This window comes from Diadema antillarum, unplaced genomic scaffold (assembly GCF_040938485.1).
Source record: "Diadema antillarum isolate AM-2024a unplaced genomic scaffold, OU_Dant_1.0 scf00000009, whole genome shotgun sequence".
Taxonomy (NCBI): domain Eukaryota; kingdom Metazoa; phylum Echinodermata; class Echinoidea; order Diadematoida; family Diadematidae; genus Diadema; species Diadema antillarum.
The window spans coordinates 1,544,198-1,568,968 of NW_027270898.1; the positions used below are offsets into that span (position 1 = coordinate 1,544,198).

Genomic DNA, 24,771 nt, shown 5'->3' on the forward strand with positions numbered 1-24,771 from the left:
GACGGAATCATCACTACATCGACGGAATCATCGTTATCTCGACGGAAGCATCGTTATCTCGACGGCATAGCAAATACGCTCGGCGGAATCACCGTCAGGTAACTCAACGGCATCATATTGACGGCATCACCATTAGCTCAACGGCATCTCGGTTAGCGTGAGGGCAATTCCCGCTACTCTGACAGAATTCCCGTTCCTTGGTAGTCCTCCGGTGCAAGCGGTAGCATCTCGGTCGACACGACGACAATTCCCGCCAGCCGGACGACATCCTCGACATCGCGATTATCCAGGCAACTTCTGCATTACCGCACAGACTAGTTCACACCCCCCCCCCCCATTCCCGTCGGACAGTATACATTGAAACCACACGTGCGCACAGTAAAGTATTGAACCACAGGTATTTTATTCAACCCGGGTCTAGGATGTGTTTATAAGATTAGTCTAGGATGTTTTTACATGAGGAAAGGATTTATTAGCATATTATATTATCTCATTGGATTGCTCCTGAACGTTTTTATAATTTCTTGGGTGCAAATACGAACGCAGTTGTAATAGGTTTTTTTTTGTGGGAAAGTATTGTAAAAATATATATTTTTTGTTCATTAAGTTTTGTTGGAAAAATAAATAGCATAAGAGTTGCATTTTTTGTTCAGTAAACTCACGAAGTGTTGAAGTGTATTAATTACAGTGTATCTCATAGCAGAACCAGACTTATCGTCAGTCGTAGATAAATACAGATCTTAGAGCTGACATAAATGGCGACCACGAAGGGACATTTTTTTTTCTTTCATTGATAGGTTAGGTTAGATTGAGAAACTGTTAATTATATGGATTTGGTATGTGTTCCATTGTCTTATGTTGACTAAGTTTTGCATGTTCTCACCAAGAAATAGTTACAGGGTGCACGGAGACTTCGACTGCTGCAGTGCCATTTCCAGTTTTGATACCAGCACCGTTGCCAGTACTCCTGTGCCTGCCTGATGCCGCTGTGCTGCGTTGGGTGAGTTTATTGCTGGGGTTAACATAATGGATAGGGACAGGTTTATAGAACAGGGTAAAGAGTTTGGACTTAGTGGGATGGAATTAAAGGAATATGTAGACACGTGTGTGCGAGAAGCGAGAGATGAGAGAGCGGCAGCTAGAGCTGCAGAGGCGGCTTTGAAGCAATCAGAAACTGATTTGATAGCCAAACAAATTCAACTCGAGGAACTTAGGAAAGAGATAGGAACGTCCAGCAGTGCGACTCGGGTCACACACCGGCCAAGTGTTCCTCCTCTTCCAGTGTTCCAAGATGGAAAGGACGACATAGACGCGTATCTGTGTAGGTTTGAAAGACACGCTACCAGTGTAGGATGGGAGCAGTCAGATTGGGGGATAGCTATATCAGCCCTGTTGACAGGTAAAGCTCTGAGTATTGTGTCTCGACTTACGGCATCAGAATCTATGCAGTATGAGGCTATCAAGAAGGCGTTACTCAAGGGATACGACCTCACTGAAGAAGGGTACAGGTTGAAATTTAGGAATGCAAAGATACATCATGGGGAAACGCACAGTCAATTTGCCGATAGAATCGAGAAATATTTGGATCGATGGGTTGAACTTAGCCCATATAGTGATGATGCAGTGGGATTAAAGAATCTCTTTCTGCAGGAACAGATTCTAGAGACATGCAGTAAAGATTTACTGATGTTTCTACGAGAGCGGGGACCGCAAAAGCTTCCAGAGTTGTTGTGTCTGGCGGAACAGTACCGGGAGGCGCATGCAGACCCGAGACTCCGACGCATGAAAGAGAAACGTCCAAATGGAGCCCAGCCGTCGGATAGTAGCAGTCCAAAAGGAGATGCACCTGTGGAAGGCAAAGCACCCAGCGAGGGAAATGATGCACCAGGGAAGGTGTGCTTCAACTGTGGGAAAGCCGGACATTTCTCCAGGGACTGCAGAGCAAGACGAGTGCGGCTAGAGAAGGCTGCATCCCTCGAAGACTCACCGAGGGGAGACCCACCTAAGGAGGCAGGTGGGGAGTCACCGTCAACTAGAAAGGGGAGTTCGTCAACTCACCATGACCAAGGTGCGATGTGTATTGTGGTACATAGGTCGCCGGTTGTTGAGCGAAATCTCACCAAAGACGGAAGCGAAGTGAAATTGGCCTGTGGAGGTACACTACCTGTGCTCTCTGCGGTCGCGTGTGGTACCAGTGAAGGGAGGATGCCAGTCTGCAAGGGCAGGCTCAATGGCAAGCGAGTGGACGTGCTGCGAGACACGGGATGTTCGACTGTGGTAGTGAGACAGGGCCTTGTGAAAGATGAGCAACTCACCTCAGAGGAGAGGACGTGTGTTCTTATTGACGGGACTGTCAAGAGCTTCCAAGTAGCCCGCGTAGAGCTTGATACGCCCTACTTCAGAGGACAGGTGGAGGCACTATGCATGACCAGGCCTGTGTATGACGTCATCCTCGGAAACATACCGGGTGTGAAGGAGCCAACCAATCCCGACCAATCGTGGACACCTCCAGAGCTTCAGGCACACGCAGTGGAGACAAGAGGACAGAAGGAGCGAGCACGGAGAACTCAGCCACCACTTATCGTACCCAAACCAGTGGAGGATGTGGTAAGCGTGGACGAACTTATCAAGGCGCAGGCTGACGATACTTCATTAGCCCCCATGAAGAGATTAGCAGAGACGGGAGAGGTCAAGGTGAGACGCCACGGTAGTTCTTCGCGTCTACGGTATAAGAAGGGAGTGCTCTATCGAGAGTATGTCGAGGCAACGCCAGGGTCTGACACTGTGCTGCAAGTAGTTGTGCCGGGTAAGCTTCGTGATAGAGTTTTGAAACTGGCTCATGAGTCGATTCTAGGAGGTCACTTAGGGGCAAAGAAAACAAGTGAGAAGATTCAGACTCATTTCTTCTGGCCAGGGATGCACGCAGACGTAGTGCGCTACTGTAGGTCGTGTGAGGTATGTCAGTGGACAACACCCAAAGGGAAGGTCACCAAAGTACCACTCGGATCTACTGCAACTTGCAACCTAGCTCAGCAGAACCTATCGAGAGCAGCAGAGAAGTATCGGAGACAGTACAACAAGAAAGCCAAGGCCAGGAAGTTTGAAATTGATGACGAAGTACTGCTTCTCCTTCCCACTGATGGCAACAAATTGCTCATGCAGTGGAAAGGGCCTTTCGAAGTGGTTGGAAAGGTAGGTCAGATGGACTACAAGATTGATGTAGGGGGCAAGGTAAAGACCTTCCATGCAAACCTCCTGAAGCAGTTCTTCAGACGGCAGGAACGTGCAAGAGTCCTAGACATTGCCCGCACGCCAGTAGTTGATGACAGCATGGATGAGAGTGAAGATGAGGAGGAGGAGGACAGAGTCAGCTCAGTACCAAATGGCGAGCTGGTACACCTCACACCACTCACCTCATCAGAGATGGTCCGAGACGTACAGATAGGACCAATGCTGGATGACGATCAACTTCAATTTCTTTATCACTGCAGTCAAAGATAGTGAAAGTGTCGGTGCAGGCTATCGGACTCGATTATCAGATTCATGAATTATTCTGCAGATAGGTAGGATGTTGTATATATTTCAGGTATCAACAATTTGGTGTGCAAGTGTCACACTGTTGTCATTCTCACTGAGTAATAACTCCTGAGTGATGATGTAGTAGCTGTAGGATATGCTGTCTAGATATGTGTTTGTTGAGAAGTGTTCAGAAGTGTCATATCACCGAAAAGTTCTAAGAAAATTAGATACGACTAATTTCTTGAAGTAGGGGGTGATATGTCACGATGTGACTGAGAGTGCGAGTGTGGAATGTGTGAGATTCCTTTGTTCAGGCAAGCCATCAGGTGGGAAATGGGGACAGCAGGCGTAAACAGAATAGAAATTTAGAATCGGGCAAGCCAGGTGGAGAGAAGTGACAGTGTGGAAGAAAGAGGGAGGCTCAGTGGAGTCAGGGTAGAATGGCTAATGTAGAAAGGGAGAGTTGGTAGGAGAGAATAGGTAGTTAGTTAGGGGGAGATAGTTGGGATAGATAGGTTTAAAGCCAAAAGGGGGAATTAGTTGGAAAGAAAAAGGACAGGTAATAAAAAGGGGAAAGCTAGTTGGAACCAGTTTAAGCACAGTAGAGGGTGGAGTTATATTAGAGGCGACAAGGAAAGTAAATTTGGAGGGAAAAATCAGTTGGATCTGAACATCTGTCAGAGCAAGACATGCTCTTCTAACTCACTGGTGATAGGAGTAGAGAGGTAGCTGATCGGCCTACAACGCAGCGCTGCATTTCAGGCAGGAGAGTCATGGCACAGCAGCCCCACGCATTAGGGCAGGGTACGCGCAAGACATGCTGCAGGCACTGACAACAGCTGAAGTCTCCTCCTCACTATTGTTTGAGGGTCTGAACACCAAATCAGACGTAAGTAGTTTTGTAGCTGTATTAAGTTTGCTTTTGTAATATTCTGAGTTTGTCATTATTGTTATTTTTTTTATATAGAGATTCATATTATGTTTGCTGGTTCACTATAATAGTATGTGGATTAAGAATGTTAGAGTAAAGATTGTGCTATATATCAGATTGGATATGTTGTATAAGAGTGCAATAGGATTTGTTGTAGTTTGGCAGGAAGACAGGCCAAGTCAGCAGGTGAATGTTTCAGGTGGAATGGTGAAATTTACAGCGATAGCTGTGGATACAATGTATTTTGGTTTTCTATGGTTGTATCAGGAAAATACAATCCAGGTTTTGTTGTTCATAACTAAAGTGAATGAAGTTAGAAGCTTGTTAAGTGATAAGTTAGAATGTAATTTTGGTTGCTGAAGGATTTAAAGGTTAGTTATAATGAGAAAGGGATATGTGTTAAAAGAATACAGTTTAGCTGGTTTTTGATTGAGATAGTTTATATGAGAGGATCTGTCATGTTTATATGTTAAGTGAGTTATGAGTATGTACATGGCGATGGTTTATTTCTGTAGTATGTATATATAGGTCTGTTGTCATGGTGGAAGTATACAGGAGCATTATTGGTTAAGTATAAGGAAGAATTGAACTTGGTTCATGATTGAGATTACCCTGTGAATATATAATGTTATGAGAGGTGGTTATAATATCCCCATATAGATCGACACCGACGAGCTGGGCTCGACGTCATCGCTAATACGCTCGACGGCATAGCAAATACGCTCGACGGAATCATCACTACATCGACGGAATCATCGTTATCTCGACGGAAGCATCGTTATCTCGACGGCATAGCAAATACGCTCGGCGGAATCACCGTCAGGTAACTCAACGACATCATATTGACGGCATCACCATTAGCTCAACGGCATCTCGGTTAGCGTGAGGGCAATTCCCGCTACTCTGACAGAATTCCCGTTCCTTGGTGGTCCTCCGGTGCAAGCGGTAGCATCTCGGTCGACACGACGACAATTCCCGCCAGCCGGACGACATCCTCGACATCGCGATTATCCAGGCAACTTCTGCATTACCGCACAGACTAGTTCACACCCCCCCCCCCATTCCCGTCGGACAGTATACATTGAAACCACACGTGCGCACAGTAAAGTATTGAACCACAGGTATTTTATTCAACCCGGGTCTAGGATGTGTTTATAAGATTAGTCTAGGATGTTTTTACAAGAGGAAAGGATTTATTAGCATATTATATTATCTCATTGGATTGCTCCTGAACGTTTTTATAATTTCTTGGGTGCAAATACGAACGCAGTTGTAATAGTTTTTTTTTTGTAGGAAAGTATTGTAAAAATATATTTTTTTGTTCATTAAGTTTTGTTGGAAAAATAAATAGCATAAGAGTTGCATTTTTTGTTCAGTAAACTCACGAAGTGTTGAAGTGTATTAATTACAGTGTATCTCATAGCAGAACCAGACTTATCGTCAGTCGTAGATAATATAATACAGATCTTAGAGCTGACAGGCCTATTATTCCAGAATTTACCAAAAAGAGGGTGTCTGAATGGGTCATATTATTATAAGTTTTCTCATTCCTGCTCACGCCAGTATAAAACTAAATGGATTATAATTATGATATTAATATTTGGATGTCATAAGAAAATAATTATGCATGCAGGAGTCTTTGGGCAAGTACATCATTTTCAACGTATTTGGACCTCTCGCAGTGTTCATAATACACGTATATCATACAAAATAATGCACGACCTTAAACGAGGTAGCGGTTTGCTATGCATGATATAACTACATTGCTGCTAATTGTGATGCGTGAGACTAGAAAAAATAGGATTCACTAAAAATACATTTTCCAACTATACAGCTTCCAAGGACTTCGCGCTGTCGATCCACATCTAATCAAAAAAAGTATGATAGAAACTTTTAATAAACAATTGTAATTGACGAAAAGTGGAAATGAGGGACATGCATGGTGTTATAACTATTTCCATTACGTTGATTGATTCCTTTCCCCCACCAATTGCACACTCTGAATCATCAAAAGAGAGAACCATATTATAAAAGAGAACATGTTAAAGGTATAGAGCAGACATATTCGGCAACACAGTTTTAGGGTTTTGATAATGATGGGAGAAATAAATGAAAGAGTTTCATCGCAAAATTGTCTGAGCGCCGTTTTCAAACATAATGTAAGTCTATCATCAGACAGAGCCTCCCCCCAAAAAAAAACAAACAAACAAACAAACAAACAAACAAACAAGGAACAACACAAAAACAAACTTTCTAGTGATACCTCACTTGAAACATTACAAAGAATATTCTTGAGGATATTTTCCCAGAACTTTCGTTTTTTTTTTAACATCATTAATTGCAAATATTTCAAGTCAACAAAAATGGAGTTAGCACGTTTTGAGATAAAACTCTCCATCACAGTGCCATAGGTCTGTAACTTGCCTAATCCTTTTATTTTTTTATTTGTTACATTGATATGGAGTGTACTCAGATATTTCCATTACATTAATTGTCTGCCTTCCCCACTGTATTCACGCCCTGCTTTACTAGAACAGAACACAATTTATCAAAGAACGTCTTAAAGGCCACGCTGAATATGTTGGGGTCATCCCACTACACCGACACCCACAAGTCATACGACCCACGAGTTCGAAGTTGGAAAAAAAAACAGGTCCATGAGTCACACAGCCCACAAGTTCGACACTTATAGGCAAATAAAGTCCATGTGTCCCACACCAGGCAAACAACTAGGCCAACGAGTTCGACAGTGAGCAAAAACGGCCCACGAAACCGGTATTACGTCACGAGCCTTAATGTGCCTATATTGTGGGCCTTTTGGTTTATAGTAACCTCGTCTACAGCCACTATGTCTATTTTCCAATTGGTCTACTGGCATATCGTCTATTACCGATTAGTCTAATACCCATTTGGTCTACAACTCGTTTTGTCCAGTACCCATATTGTCTAATAGTCACTTTGCCCACTACCCGTATTGTCTAATACCCAACTCGTCTAAGGAGCATTTCGTCTACAAAACAATTGATCTAATAGCCAAATTGTCTACACTCACAATGTCTATTTGCCATGTCGTCTAATATTTATTTTGTCTACTACTAGTTAGTCTACTCCCACCTCGTCTTCAAGTCATTTAGTCTACATTCACTTTGTCTAGTTATCATATCGTCCAACCCTTAGTTTGTCCATACCCAATATGGTCTATACCCATCTGGTCTACTCCCAACTCGTCTACTCCTAATTGGTCTACTCCCAACTCGTCTACTCCCAATTGGTCTACTCCCAATTGGTCTACTCCCAATTGGTCTACTCCCAACTGGTCTACTCCCAATTGGTCTACTCCCAACTGGTCTACTACCAACTGGTCTACTACCAACTGGTCTACTCCTAATTGGTCTACTCCTAACTCGTCTACTCCCCACTCGTCTACTCCCAATTGGTCTACTCCCAATTGGTCTGCTCCCAACTGGTCTACTCCCAACTGGTCTACTCCCAATTGGTCTATACTCGTCTATACCCAATTGGTGTACTCCCAACTGATATAGTTTTACTCTCAACAATTTACCCAAACTGATCATTTCCATCTGGTCATGCTAATAATGAATATACCACTTTGTCTAGTGTCCAGTCCGTCTCACTGTCATGAACTATTCATATTAAACCCTGCCCTTGATTAGCACAAAAATCAATATTAGACTATATAGTTGTTACGATGTGGGCGTGTAGTTGGATGGATTGACACGGGATGCTCGCGTATACTAGTACTGTGTTCCGTTTGTGTGAGACAGACTAATCAATGGTGAGACATGACTACTAGTATCCAGTCTACATTCTGTCCGTAAAATAACAAAATAATGATAAACTAGCTCAGTTACAATCCTCCATCACAAACGAATTGTCAGTCATACGAAACAGAATTACATTTCGACCGACCACCCCAGTCCACCCGTACCTCCGTGCGCATGCATGCAGCAATCTTGGCGGGATCCCGAATGAGGAATTATCGAGTAATTTGATTTTCATTGCGTTTGGTACACTAGTGACGGTACTAACGATCCGCGCGATGTGGGCGTGTAGTTGGATGGATTGACACGGGATGCTCGCGTATATACTGTGTTCCGTTTGTGTGTGTGTGTGTGTGTGTGTGTGTGTGTGTGTGTGTGTGTGTGTTTACGTTTACATGTATGTAGTGCTGGGATGTGGTTACTGAGAGAGATGCAGTAGGTTGTTGTCCAGTGGCCGGGGTGACCTCTTTGTTTCGGTAACCTTCGAGAGAGTGTGGCCCATAAGACGCAATGTTCAGATCATTCTACTGATTCACAAAATTAGCAATTTACCAATATCCTTTAGCGAAAGACTGTTATCACACGATGGCAAGGTGCGGTATTTGAATGCTGATTTGTGATTGCTTGATTGTAATTACTAGCAGACATACTCGTAGACGTATGGTGGTATGTGCATATAACCGATATTAAATGTGCATTTAGAATTTGACATGAATAAATGAATGTCATGGAAATTTCGTATTGTTTTTAGTTGTTGTTCTCGTGAATGTTGACTATAATTTGAAATAACAGGTCTTTTGTGTGTGTGTGTGTGTGTGTGTGTGTGTGTGTTTGTGCTGAGTTATACATGAAGTATATGAAGTGTGTATGGTTTGAATGGAGTTTTGGAAATCTGCTTTGTAAGGAAGAGGATTGACACAAAATGGAGAGAAACTGAACTGTTGTGTGATGTAACATTTGATTTATTTTTGAATAAATAACAACTTTAAACGTAAACATGAAAAGTCCCAATTATTGGGTAAATGGATGCAAAGTTATGGGCCATAATAGAAACTTGCTCAAAAAACTTAACGTTGACCTAAAAAAGGATATTGACCCCTGCCGGTGACCTTGAACCTTGTGTTGACCATTGCATACCTCAAAATATTAAGTCTGTATTACCAATCTTCCATCCAAGTTTGATTGAAATTGGAGCACTTAATGGCACCTAGAAATTCAAGATTTGAACGCGTAACAGACAGACGGACAGACGGACGGACGGACAGAGTCTCGGACAGAACGACCCCAAAGTGATCCCTTATACCTCAGTCACACTTGGGTCAAACCCACTATCTCGGCGCAATTGCGTGAAATATGTGTCGCCCGTGTTTTTGCTTTTTGGACATTGAATGATCACGCTAGGATGTTTTATTTATTATACAAGGTTCACTCTTGAAGATAAAATCAATATCAATGACCTTCTGCCAAAAAGTGAGAAATCAGGAAAGGCATCCGATGTGGTAATGAAATACCACGTGTCGCCGGTCAAATATTTTCTAAATTTCCGTATCTTGCCAAAATTTAGAGAAGAGCCACTGCCCCAAAACTTAATTAATGTAAACATACATGATCCCTTCATTATATAACAGTCAAAGTTTTTTATATAAATGTTTTGTTTTCAAGAAGGGATGAAATGAAATGTGTCACCAATTGTATACATGTATAGTGTAACTTACGTTACCATATTTTAGATCAAGATTTAATTTCTTTCCATCGTCGCAAATATGTTTGTTTTCCTTCATTTGGCCCATCGAACATTTCGTTAAGACAGCTAGCCATGCACTTCCCATTCATAAGTTAGAAGTATCTTACCAAAACAAAATAAATACATTCCATAGAAACGTAGATTTAAGAGATGTAACTTACGTTACTATTTTAGGGCAATATGGACAGACCTATGTTGCTGATATGTATCTCATCAGTTAGCAGTTGGTGAGAGGTAAGTCAGATGGTCAACAAAATCAAACTATCAAAGAACGATTTTTGTTCAGCAGCTATTTATTACCGCATCGTGTAACTTACGTGTTGAAACATACGTTACAATGAATGTAGGCCTTGTCTTTTTTTTTTAGTTAAAAGAGTAATTTCTTAATAAATAATGAAGTGACCCATCTACGGTAATATCCACAGACAGCTTGGCAATGCATTTGTACAAGTGTCGGAGCGTATTTGGTCCTACTTTCCCATTTCCCAGCATTAGAAGCCGACAAGTAAGTATCTAAGTTTATATGAAAATTGTATGGCTTTTACTAGACTAAAAAATCTAGTGTATTGTAGGTTCAAGAACTAGTCAGAGCTTCTTTAGAAAAGCTAGACAATAAAGCAATAGTTTCGATCACCATTCAATTGATTGCATGTGCCTTGAAAACTACTTCTAATAGCATTATTAAATGCAACGTATGTTTCAAAATAATGTAGTAACGTATGTTTCCAAATATATGTTGTTCCATAGACTGATGATACAAGGCAATTTAACTTTGATGATATCAAATTTATGTTCACAATGAACCAATACTAGAGTTTATTTCATTATTAGCAGTGGAATTTTAAGAATAAAAGTTGTATAAAATGAGTCCAACTACTATCAATTTAAGTAACATTACTGATTCATTCAAGTTTTTGTTCATGAAATATCAAATCAAACTAGGTCTTTCTACGGTATATGTTTCATTATAATCATACCAATCTTATGCTAAAACTCACCAACGTTCTAAAGCAATATGATCATTTCTTAATTTGAGAAATTAAAGTTGATAACGTAGTTACAAATGATAGGTTTCAGGATTCAGTTCTGAGTTTGTGGGTTTTTTTTCTAAATATATGAGGTATATACCTCATATACTGGTTGTTCAGTCCCTTATACGTTCGTTTTATAGTTGACACTTTAAGACTTTGAATGTTAGTTACATTTGTCTGATATTGAAGTAACATATTTTCAGGCGGTTGCCAATGTTCGGACAAAAATCTGCAGAATCATTATACTGCTAAAGTTCCCAAAGTTCGAAAAAAGCAGTGTTGAATATTAAAATTGTGAGTTCTCAATTCGCGCATTCGTTTTATAGTTCATCCACACGACGATTTAAATGTTAGTTGTGATATAGGATAAAAAACTTTTTTCGGATTGAACTAACAATATATACGTTACCCTTTTCTGTAGTAACCTTACATCACACACTATACAGGCATAACAACTTTACCAAAACGTGTGGATTCGCGGAATATATTAATGAACGGAGGTAGGAAACCACAGCAATGCTGTGATTAACCAGGCATGGTCAAGGACTGTGTAATTATGAGAACACTAACAAAAAGGACAAAGAAAAAGAAGAAGAAGTGCTGAAGAATACGAACAAAGACAGAACATAGACATGGACAAAGAACAAAACACATGAGAGGGGGTAATGAAAAAGTACAAAAAGATAACGCCTATACACACACAAACAAAACGAGGGTCAATAGAAAACTCGTACAAGAAAAAGGTACCAGCCGAGGGTTAATTATGGCTGATGAGATTTATAAGGTGCTATAAGGAATTATTTTAATTTTGCTTTGACGGATGGGAGGCTAAGAGAATCAGTTATGGTTTTATCAAGGGGATTCCAGAAACTTGGGCCAGTATACACAAAAGTATTTTGAGCAAAAAAATGATATTTCTAATACGATACCAGAGTTACCTATACCCTTAAGCTACAATAAGTATTAGTTGAATTGAAGGATCAGATACTCCTAGAGGGATGTTTGGTAAAAATCTCAATCCATGAGTTTTCAGTGGATGGGTGTGGGGGGGGGGGGGGGGGGGGGGGCTGGCAATGGGTATCAGTTTAGAAAGAAACTAGAAATGTCGCTATGGCGACTGGTATGCCTCCGCCATAATGCACGATTCTCCTAATAGGTCTATAGTACATGTGGACAATGTGTGATTACATTTTCACAAAATTGGCAAAATATTAAAATGACATGTTTGTCACAAATGCATCGAATGTTTACCTTCCTTGACCATGTTTAATTGGATGAATAGGAGAGCATGTACTTTAACTTCGACTTTGACCCTTTCATAAGTTTACGCACTTGAGTAATTTTCAAGGTATGGAGAAAAAGTGCAATTTCTGTATTGAACAGTAAATTGTTATCATTTTCATCTGGCCTTTGATTCATAAGAGACTCACTGTCAGGCAGAAGATACATAAATATGTACTAAGTTTAAAGATTACTTGAGCCGATTCCGAGATATGGAAAAAGTAGTAAGTTCAGCACTTTCACTTGATCTTTGACCTTTTGACCTTTGACCTTCTTGGCCAAAAAAAAAAAAATCCCAGAGAATCTCTAGTGGGTAATATACATGCATACATTAAGTTAAAAAAAAATAATCCTGCTGGCATTGCATAAATATAAGAAAAATAGTAAAATTTCGAAGTATTGCCCTTGACCTCTGACCCCTGACCATTGACCCCATAAACCCCAAATTTCCTAGCTAACTACTGACAGTCAGTACATGCATGTATACTTTGTTCCATAAAGATACTTTGAACAATTTCCAAGATACAGAGAAAAAAGTGAAATTTTAACATTTTACTTGACCTTTTGACCTTTGACCTTTTGACCTCATGACCCCAAACTTTCACCAAAGAATCTTAATTGGGTAATACATGTATACACTAAGTTTCAAGAAAATATCTTCAGGCATTGCATAGATATGGGGGAAATAGTGCAATTTTAAGCATTTGACCTTGACCTTTTGACCTTTGACCTTGAGCATGTGCACCCAAAAGTTGATAGGCACAACTTCACCCCCTAATACACATACATGCCAAGTTTCATTAGTCTACCTCAAAAGGTTTTGATAGTTACCCTGTCCACAAAATTCATTACGGACGGACGGAAGGACGGACGGACGGACGGAAGGACGGACGGAAGGACGGACGGAAGGACGGACAACCCGAAAACATAATGCCTCCGACACCACTTCGTGGCGGAGGCATAAAAAAAATCGTAACAAAACGAATTTGCAAAGGGTCGATTTTAGTCCATGCCCTGGATGCGAACACGCCCCTTTTGATCATCGCCTCATACATATCATTTTGTGACTTGAGGAAAAGTGTGCATTTCAAAGCATCAAACCCATATGAAATCCGCATAAAGGGTTTTTACACTTGTGTTTCTTAACCCCGGACTTTCTCTGACCCAGGACTATCGTTAGTCCCGTACCAATTTTTTCAGCTTTTTACACTCGCCAATTAGTCCCGTACTATCTCTTGTCCGGGGCTAAGGAGAAAACTGACCTTTTTACACTCGTATTTCTTAGTCCCGGACTTTCCAAACCACATGAATATTCATAATTACGCTGTGTACTGTACACGTACACGCACGCACCGGCAGCACTTGATTACCTCGTTTCTGATTGGTCAGTGAGGGTCGGACTTCGTCTCCGTCGCTTAGCCCAGGATTATTTTTTCGTTCTGTTTACACTCACTTGCTTGGCACCGCAATTGCGGTGCTAACCCCTGCTATTTTGCAGGGCCAGATAGTACCGTACTATCGGTAGGGCTAGCCCACTTTGGCAAAAACGAGTGTAAACAGAAAGTGGGCTAAGGATAGTCCCGTACCAACGGTGGGGCTAAGCCCCCCCCCCCCCCCCCCCCCCCTTTAACCCCACCGTTGGTCCGGGGCTAAGCAAAATTTTACAAGTGTAAAATCCCTATAAAAATCGACAAAACATGCAACATTTTGGGGTTATTTTACGCGGCACGCTCTGTGTACCTAAACATACCTAGACGGGCGGTCACGAATGTAAAAGACAACAGAATATATTTTGGGCCCAGAGGACCTTATAGATGTGTATATCCCGTTCACTCCAGGCAAGGAAATGATATATCCCGCGCTGCTCAATGGATTTTTGTATATTGAATATAGAGTTTAAGAACTATCACCTGCACGAATTTGTTTTTATAGATATGAAGAACTTGAGTCACAGAACTCCAATCTTTAAAAATCATATTGTTGTAAGTTTATTAAGAATAGATAAAGTATGTAAATACACACATAATAAAAAGGTGGAGAAAATATTTCAGCTTCCTAAATCAGAAGAAAAATGGAAATCCAGATTGGGGAAATATTTCTTTGATCCCATTTCAATCAACACTTAATCAAAGACTTAGACAATTTCAGTGTAGAATTTTGAATAGAATAATAATTGGTGTAAATAAGCTTATTTTTCATTATCCCGGACCGACGTTTGCAGTCTTTGTTCAGGTGCCAAAGAGACAATTTTACATCTTTTCTGGGATTGCCCAATCACCAATAGATTTATTTCTGAAATTACTACAACTATAGTTTTCTTTTGGGACAAAAGATGAGAGCATGAACAATTTCCAATCACGTATTTATTGATGCTGAATATTTTATTTTCCTTCTAAAGAAAAAAGTAACTACTTAAGCCTCCCCTCCTTGCGTGCATGCAGTGCTGCAGCAAATCGGGAATACTGAAGAGCACATTACAGAAAAAGAAAAAAAATCCATTTCTATTTAAAAAATTGGCTTTTCTGTAGGGTAAATCAAGTTATTTTATACGTTCACAAAATCATCGTGTTTCAGATACCGTAATAATGTAATTTCATTTTTTATTATTGTCACTTTTATACCTGGATTGTATGCCTTTGACTGAATAATTATTTTTTGAAAAAAAAAATTGTTTGTTGAAAATATATTACAGAAGACAGTATTCCGTTCTTCTGGACATGAAAACAATCTTTTCTCTGAACGCTCGCTTGCTTCACTGGCAATTTGAGAAGAAGATAGAGAGTAAATATATTTCTACATAGCCATGCAAACTTGTTATGATGCTCATTGGGAGGTTGTCAAAATGCTTAATATTTCATCTAAGAAATATTGCGAATGAAAATCTACATTCTCAGGCGCTTGCTCACTTCCCTCTATGCTGACAGTGAATAGAAAATGTTCACAACAACTTGTTGTCGAAATAGTTCAGTTGTCAATTTCCAAGTGTTATTTCCATACCTTTTCCCAACATGTGTAGACGCCCTCGCATTCTATGCTGAATGGGGAAGGAACCATGAGTGATAGCAATCATTATTGTTATCATGCCTTCGATCCTAAATATGGAAATTTATAGAGAAGAACACATCATCCTTTTATACAAGCCACTTTTCTGACTTGTTTTCAGAATGCACAGCTCAATTTTTACACTTTTTCCTTAGAAGCTATGTACACACATTATGTGGGTTTGTGTTTGCGTGTGTATGCGCGCACGTTCGACTGCATGATTTGTTTTCGTATAATGTCGCGTTTCCATCATCTCTGCCCCCCCCCCCCCCTCCCTTATAAAATGACCTTCCTCATTTCACGCCGCTGGTGTGGAGTGTTGGAAGGAAATGTACCATGTACAGGGGCTGAAGTTTCCCGTTGTAATGTGTCTATATAGCTCCGTAGTTGTACTCTGCCATAGATAATTAATATCGCATCATTATCCTTATCATGCCCTGCATAGTGGGCTTTCGTGTTCTACACAAATTGCCTAATTAAACTGATTTATACTTTTGCGTCTGCCCCACTAGTCTGTTTCTTCGTTGCACCCGCATTAAAGCATCTGATTATTTTAATTGTGTGATTGTAATGTGCATGAGTGTTGTTTCTATTTCGCAGCAGAGTAAACGTATAATAATATACCTGTAGAACCTACTTAACATGGTGTTTTCGTCATTCATTTTGGCAAAAAGTTCCTACAGTGGGAGGGGAACACCGGACAGTTGGGAGTAGACTAGTTGGCAGTAGACGAGTTGGCAGTAGACGAGTTGGCAGTAAATGGGTTGGCAGTAGACCAGTTGGGTGTAGACCAGTTGGGTGTAGACCAATTGGGAGTAGACGAGTTGGGAGTAGACCAGTTGGGTGTAGACTAGTTGGCAGTAGACAAGTTGGGTGTAGACCAGTTGGGTGTAGACTAGTTGGGAGTAGACCAGTTGGGAGTAGACCAGTTGGCAGTAGACGAGTTGGGAGTAGACCAATTGGGAGTAGACAAATTGGGAGTAGACCAATTGGGTGTAGACCAGTTGGGATTAGACCAATTGGGTGTAGACCAGTTGGGATTAGACCAATCGGGAGTAGACCAGTTGGCAGTAGACTAGTTGGCAGTAGACTAACTGGTTATTAGACTAATTGACTATTAGACAATGAGTTGTAGACCAATTGGCTATTAGACAAAATGAGCTGTAGACTATTCTATTCATAGACCTTATGATTACTATGGTCAATAGACATAATGGGTGTTAGACGAAATGTGACTTAGACAAATGACATTAGATACTAGTAGACGAAATGACAATTAGACTAATTGGCATATAGACAAAATGGTTGGTAGACGAGTTGGTAGTAGACGAAGTGAGTTTAGACGAGATGGCATTAGACTAGGTGGACAGTGGACAGGGTGGGTGTAGACGAGGTGCCAATTTACCGACCTTTTTGCTTAAAGGGATCGTACAGTTCTGGTTGAGACCTAATTTCAGGTTTCTAACATTTTTAGGTGAGATAATGAGAAATCTCTTATGAAATATGAAAGAGCATGTAATTCTATGAGGAATTCAATGTTTATTTGATAAAAATTGGTTTTGAAATGGCCAAGATATAAAAAAAAGAGCGTTTCTAATAAAGTGTGGGACCCATACTTTGTAACGATCGCTTTGTTTTACTTTGTTTTTGGATGTTTCAGCCATTCCAAACCCGATTTTCATCAAATAAACTTTGCATTCCTCTTAAAATGGTATGCTCTGTGCTATATCATAAGTGTTTTCCTGGTATCTCGCAAAAATTTAAAAGCCCAATTCTCATCTCCACCAATACTGTACTATCCCTTTAACGTCGAATTCTTTGGCCGTATTTGCCCAGTGTCGGATTCATGGGCCTTATTTACTTAGTGTAGAATTCATGGGCTATATGACTCGTAGGCTGTAAGATTCGTGGTTGTCGAACTCGTGACGCGCACTCGATATTTTCAGCAACAAAGTTTTAGGATCTTGATAGTGATGGAATAACCAACTGCTATAGAAAAGATGAATTACCATGCTAAACACTATTTTTTGTTTCTTTTCCATTTTCATTGTTACATTCAGTATCAAGACTCTGAATGAAAGTTTGAAAAGAAAAAAAACACACAAGCAAACATACATTTCAATATGAGAACTCAAAGAAGAGAAAAATCGAGAAATGTAGGCTGGAGGAAAATAGGACACTTCCTTAAAATTGTTAAAAAGTTTGGTTTTATTTATATGCTTAAGTTTTGGCTGTGTCCATGTGCTATCCTCTCTAATATTCAAAGGAAACCAAACTCCAAATTACATTTTTTCATGAAAAAAAAAGCTTACTGAAAGAGGTAATGAAGTAAGTACTCTTTCATTATTCTGGACAAGTGAAAATAGTTCAGTCGCATGACTCTGAGGCCTATACTTTCCTGCCACCATCCATCTTTATACACCATACTCCATTAATACTGTATCTTCCATTCAAGTTTCTCCCGTTTTCGTTTTCGGCAGGAATTGTGCTTGTCACATATTGATTTAGTGGCATCAATTAAGACTGTTAGTGATCATGCCAAGCTTTTGAAGGATTATCTGAATTCTATAGCTTGAGTACGGGGTAAGCATAAACATGCCCGTGGTATAAACCGTACAATCGCAGCGGGTCTCCCAACCCTACCACTGTGGGAGGCAGTCCCGGCGAGTTAAAGGCACTGTTTACCATTGGGAGTAGTGATTAAGAAAATGTTCAAGTTTTCACATTTGATGTGTATGTATGGTTCAGTTGTACAACGAAACATCCTACACTGCATATGTCTTTTCCTCCTGTGTCACTCCTTTCCTTTTTAGGCAATTTACCTATTTTTGTTAGTTCATATTCACTGAGTAGCACTGTCTCTAACGTGTCCGTATTGTGCATGCGTACCCTCTACAGGGCTATGCATGATCGCAAATTCACATATTCCTGAAAGGAGGCTAGTAACCGCTTGATTTGAACGATGCTTGTGTTTAAACATTCACTGCCAAAATTGCGCAGGGTTGATCAAAATTAAACATGGTCGCTATTAAGAAGTTATTTATTGATATAACACATAAGTGAAAATTAGAATTGTCTACCTTGCGCATTATTTTAGGTGATTATTTTAAACCGACACGTCTCACAGAGGAGGAACAAGCCCATTCACTTTGTACAGGAGCGAGACACGCACCGAACCGAGAGGCAACGCATGAATAATTCATGACTGTGCAAAATCCCGCTTTTCCGACATAATTCGCAATCTCGGAAAAACGGGACTGTCCGTCACTGATATTGGTTACTAGTATTGTTCATGAGGGGACTGCAAATTAAATTATAAGTCCTGCTTTTCAGCAGTTCCCTTAATTTCCGCAACAACTTTGTTTTGGTATAACTATAAAAGTCACGGTATATTATTGCATTTCAGTCCATAGTAGTTCCTTTATCACAACATTGCATTGATTTTGTACAACGATTTATACGTATCACTGTAAATGCATTTTGTTGGAAACGGAATGAATGAAATGATATTAACGCTATTTCCATTATGGACTCAGGACTCAAGAGACTGACGCTGTGTACATTATACTCACGGAGCAAGCCCTGTTATTGTGATGTCGGTCTATAGTGAACCTTTTTTACGTAGTGTTGAGCTGGTGAACCGTATACTGCAGCTCGTGGGCCTTTATCACTTCATGTAAAGATCATGGGCTTTGTTCACTTTCGTGTACAGCTCGTCGACTGTAAGACTCGTGGGCTGTACAACTCATGGGCTGTATAACTGGTGGGCTGTATGAATCGTGGGCTGTATGACTCTTAGACTGTATAGCTGGTGAGCTGTATGACTCGTGAGTTGTGTTATGACTCGTGGACTGCAATGTATGACTCGTGTCTGTCAAGCTCATGACGCGCACCCTAACTATCTGGCCTTTAATTTCGTTTGTTAATGATCACCAGTCTCATAACGAACAGCCTTGCAATGGAATAACTGCTGCCTTGTTGCGCCGCAAATGACATCCAATCATAATCTGTGTACTCCAAGAGTGTGCATTCATGTGCGGCGATGCAGTATCAATAAGTTATTATATGGATTATTCCCCTAACTTGTGAGCAATATAATTTTCCTATGGAATGGATATCTTGTGTATTTCGGGTTGCCATGGCAGAGTGAATCAATACCACGGAGCAGAAATGTTTTTATCATACCATGAATGTGAAGGTGGGGGGGGGGGGGGGGTGCCAGCGAAGAGAAAGAATATTATGTTCTATATAACATTCTTCGTTCACAACTCATTACCAAAGTGAAATGCGACTCCCGTGCTGAGGGGAGAGAGTTATAACCAAAAGCTCATAATATCATAATTATGATGTCACGCAACGCAACAAGTTAGACTGGTTGATGATGTTATTATCCCGAAAGTTTCCCACTGACTTGCACACAAATCTTCACAAAATTTCAATTCAATACAATGACAAAAAAAAGACAATAATTCTGTATTTCCAACCATATCATTGAAGAGTTTCAATGAGCTATGGTGACAAAGTAGGTCAAGGTAGGTCGTTGTAGTTGATGAGTGATAATTTGATAATAACATGCTGTTGTTTCTTCTCAAAATAATAAATAAATCCGCATAATCCTGGCATCATCTCATTTGCATTGCAATGATCAGCGAAAATATAACATTCTTCTTATTTCAAAGTTTGTGTCCGACGTTGATGCAGTATACTACATTCTCTTTCTTGTTATTTACGCTGTTTCTTGGGGCGGAGTTTTACACGGAGTGACCATACATGGACGTTTAGTTTTGAAAATCCACATTTTTTTTTTCAAAATGAATATTGAAATGAAGTGATATGCATGCCATATAATGCATGATTATATACAACTGCGACTAGTCTCACTGTTCGGTAAACCCTGTAAAATTTAGAAACCTACCGATATTTTACACTATAACCTTACGTAATTACACACACCAACACAAATATCAAAATCATAAAACATTGTAGCTTGTTTACCTGAATGTATTTTGTTTTTTTCTTCAATCTCCGACATTTTTTACCCATGTGACACTTTTATCACTGACATGTCTACTTTTGACAGTTTTACAGCGATCCACACTGTGGAGTATATTGTTAATCACATTACATCAAATATAAAGAATGATAAAACGAATAGAGACATTTTTTGTATAATATATATTCAAACAAGAAGGAAACAAAAAGCAACACTGCGTTGAGCTCTCTCTCTCTTCGAGATCACAAAGGACGGAATCAGTACACAGAGTAAAAATGCGTAAATTTATAGATAACGAACTTACCATTCTGAAAATTTAATTTCGCTGAAATGTTAGAAGGACTCGCGATGGTCGCGATGGACAGAATCGTTGGCGAGGTTGAGGGAATCGACCTCACTATCCCCAGCAAATGGTGCTCCAAGAACTGTACTGCATGCGTCAAACAAAGTTGCTCCAGCGCCACTGTGTTTAAAAATCTAAGGGCACTATACAATTATTGTTGGTTTGTCGCTTTGGGGGATAATTGAATATACCTGGGGAGTTGATGAGAGCTGTGCGGATACAGAATTCCGAATTTTGGTGGTCGCCGTCACGATCTGTGATTGGAGCGTGGTAAAGTTACTCGGACTTCGCTTCCACAAAACCTGACTAATAATATGTAATGTTGGCTGTAATTATAAAGACGCATCCCTTTTTTCGTCCTGAGTGTGCTCGTTTGATGCATCGGCGCGTGTGCGCGTACGTGTGTGGACACGTGTATAGTTTATAACTAATGTGCATGAAATGTGCGCAAGTAATATCTCTGGTAACCACCATCGAGCCAGCCAATTAGCAAGCTAAGTCATTGTGAACGATGTTCAAGATCAAAATGCCCCTAACGCTCCCCATCCCGGACCAGCGAAACTACAAAATAAAGTCACTCAGCCAATGTACACCATTAATTTTTTAATCTAATGGATACCACTCTTTGTCATAATGTACAGGCTGTATAGTAATTGCAAGAGGCGCAACCGGGTGAACCCGCCACGCAAGACAAGTCAAGCTGCCACAGAATTCTGATTTGTAAATTAAAGATTTTAGAATAAAAAGAACAAAATAATGGAGACACTATCAAGGTATACAGATATATGGGATACTAATCATCAGTATGTCGCGACCTAGCCAACTTGCCAGCGAGAGGTTTATTCGAGAATTGTCCGAATGTCTACTTTACGCCTTTAAAATACCGAGTTTTGGTTTAGGCCCACTACCGACGTTTGGTATAGCAATCATTCCAAACAGTCGGCAGAGAGCCGTCCGAAGAAGTTCATCCATCCACTTTCCGCTTTGCCTGTACCGCCAATGGAAGCATCGAACATACTATTATATCTATGTTTGTCCAAGTGACTATTATAAAGATAAGTGCCCCAAAATGCATGTGTGGATCGAGTAAATGTATTAGCAATATTAGTAGAACACACCGGGGAAGTTTTTGGAAAATCGGGCAATCCGTTTAAGAGTCACAGGGGCGGATCCAGGAATTCCGTAAAGGAGAGGCGCCTTTAAAAAAAGGGGGGGGGGGGGCGGGGGGGGGGGGGGGGCACACGCATCCCCGGTATTCTTTCTTGTTATTTCTTTTGTTTTAAAAAGAGGGGGCGGGTGCCCGGTGAGCCCCCTCTGGATCAACCTCTGAGTTATTTTTTTTTGACGCTTTTTGTAGCCTTTATTCAGACAAATCAACATTGTTACATTGTAGTGACACAAAATACATGTATCTATATTACACTGTTTGACGGACAACAAAAAGGTTTTGTGGAAAATATAGATTAAACATTAATAAATTGTACACACTTGACATGATTCAGTCACCAGTCTGAATAAAGATTTTATCTAAAACAAATACAAGAAACATGAGAGGTGATGGAATTACAAAATCTTAAAAATGTAATCTATTCACCAGTTATAAACATCATGAGAACTAATATCTCTCTGGGTCTTAGTCAAGTGGAGATTCATAACCAGATAATATTTGATTAAGCTTTAATAATGACGATCAGAGAAAAAGAACCAGTATATGGAGCGGGCAAAGCAAAACACAGGATATTCAATTCATTTTAAATAGATTGACTGAGGTAAATACAAAAGATATGTCTTAATAGGATGCAATAATTAAACCCGGTATTTCATGAAGTATAATTTTCCCATTTCGCGTAATGTAATGACAATTTATCCTTTAAAGTTGCTTTTTCATATTCAGACTGTTTTGAGGTGGCGATTGCCCTAGATATTTCTTTACAGGTTGGAACTCTTCCACTCTTACAGTTACCATAAATCATAACGTTATGAGGGTTTCCAAGTCTCGTTGCCGCCATCTCTTGATGAGAAGACCACTAACAGTTTGTGACATCACTGCAGAACAACGACATAGAGAAAATGTGAAGAGAATTCCACAATATCTTTTGATGAAACGTACACATTCACGATGTGTACTTGTTACTGACGTATGCTACGGGTATTATTGTTCTCTCCCTCCCCCCCCCCCCCCCCCAACAGACACACACACTTTCTGGAAGAATTAGCCATTGCTTCACTTTTGTTGAAACATAAAAATATATATTATGTTGAATTCTGTTTATACTTCGTTCATATCGTTGCCTTGCAACCTAGGTAATGACGTCACAATTTGTTGCAATCTTCTCATCCAGCGACGGCGGCAAAAAAACTTTACAAATTCATCCGATACTTTTGTACAGATTGCTCGAGTTTTCCTCAAACTTTTACTCAGAATGCTCTACTAATACTGCTCCAATCACTCAATCCACTTCTGAAAAATTTGGGTCAAACCTGTTCTTTAATGTAAAAGATTCGTTTACTGAATTATTTGGTTGGAGTGGTGCGCTGTTCGTATAACGGGCTTTGTCCCTGCCGGTCACGTTCCCCGAACCCCTCACGCTGATGCGCTCGGCTTTGCCTGTCTATAGTTACATCTTCGCTCACGACTGACAGTAAACTGAAAACAACGTGAGATCTTGTGAAAAAAAGGATAGCTTGCTGGCCCATTAGTAGAAGCAATAATAGTTTTCACTCATGGCCTGACTTCCGTCCTTCTGCGTCTCATTATACCTTTGCGACGGTCCAGTAGTTATACTATACTAGTATTTCAGTGGCATTCCCATCAGGTCCACAATGAATTATCTTTAAAACGTTTTAATCATTCTAATTGGGTTTCGGCACTGAGCGAAAGAATGTATTCGTAGACATTGAATTTTGAATAAGCTCTTTGGTTAATTATTCTTATTCTACCCTATAGATGAAAGGCTATGTTGCTTTACTGTGCCCCGAGGAACAGACGGTATAATAGGTCTGGATAGGTAGCTGTCATTGCATTGACCAATTAAGTCCCGAAGACACATTTCTGCATGGTTTGGATCCGCAGTATGTCTCGCATATGAAACTTTTGCTACTCATTGATAGCGTTCAATAACGTAGAGTGACAAGTTATCCCTCCTTTGAGTCCTTCGTTGCTCATATACATGATATATTACCAGGTACAATGTTCTTTTTTGGTTTTTCTTTCCTTCCTTTGCAGAATTTTCAAAGCCTCTTAATTCTTAGTTTTGTAAGGAAAACTTAAACTGGCAACACACTTCCAAAGACTAGACTGTTGAATTCAATAAAACATGATTTAACCTTGTTATCACTCTGATTCTGAGAAGATTTAATGACTTTATGATGTTCAAACTAATCTTTCTCCATTATGAAATATGCAGTTAAATTCATACGTGCCAATCTAATGACAATAAAAAATATATATTATATAATTACTAACCCCCGCCCTGCACAATTTCCGCTCCCTCCCCGCAAACACACACACACATTTTTTTTTTCAATCATCTTTATTTGATTTCTATGAATTAATTTTTACATAACAAACACACATGCACACACACACACGCAAACACACACACACACACACACACACACACACGCTTGCGCGAGCGCACACACACACACATTATACAGGTACACATCTGACGAAGAAAAATCTCTCGGGCCAGGAAGAAAAAAAAACAACAACAGAAAATCCCATTTTCTCGTGCAAAATATAAGCCACTTTGGAGTTAGCTCATGGTGCGCATGAATACAAATTTTCTTTCTTTAGTCCACGAAACCGACATTGTGTCACGAGCCTTAATGTGCCGATATTGTGGGCCTTTTTGTTTAACGTCGAATTCTTTTGCCGTATTTGCCCAGTGTCGGACTCATGGGCCGTATTTACTTAGTGTAGAATTCATGGGCTATATGACTCGTAGGCTGTAAGATTCGTGGTTGTCGAACTCGTGACGCGCACTCGATATTTTCAGCAACAAAGTTATAGGATCTTGATAGTGATGGGATAACCAACTGCTATAGAAAAGATGAATTACCATGCTAAACATTATTTTTGTTTCTTTTCCATTTTGTTACA

At 40.1% G+C, this 24,771-nt stretch overlaps 1 protein-coding gene across 1 annotated transcript; it reads left to right on the forward strand.

The window, feature by feature from the left end:
• The first annotated feature begins 1,026 nt into the window (after positions 1–1,026).
• On the forward strand, positions 1,027–3,501 carry LOC139719695 (uncharacterized). Its single transcript, XM_071631097.1, has one exon. The coding sequence runs from the start codon at positions 1,027–1,029 to the stop codon at positions 3,499–3,501; it is 2,475 nt and encodes an 824-aa protein (XP_071487198.1).
• The last annotated feature ends 21,270 nt before the right edge of the window (positions 3,502–24,771 follow it).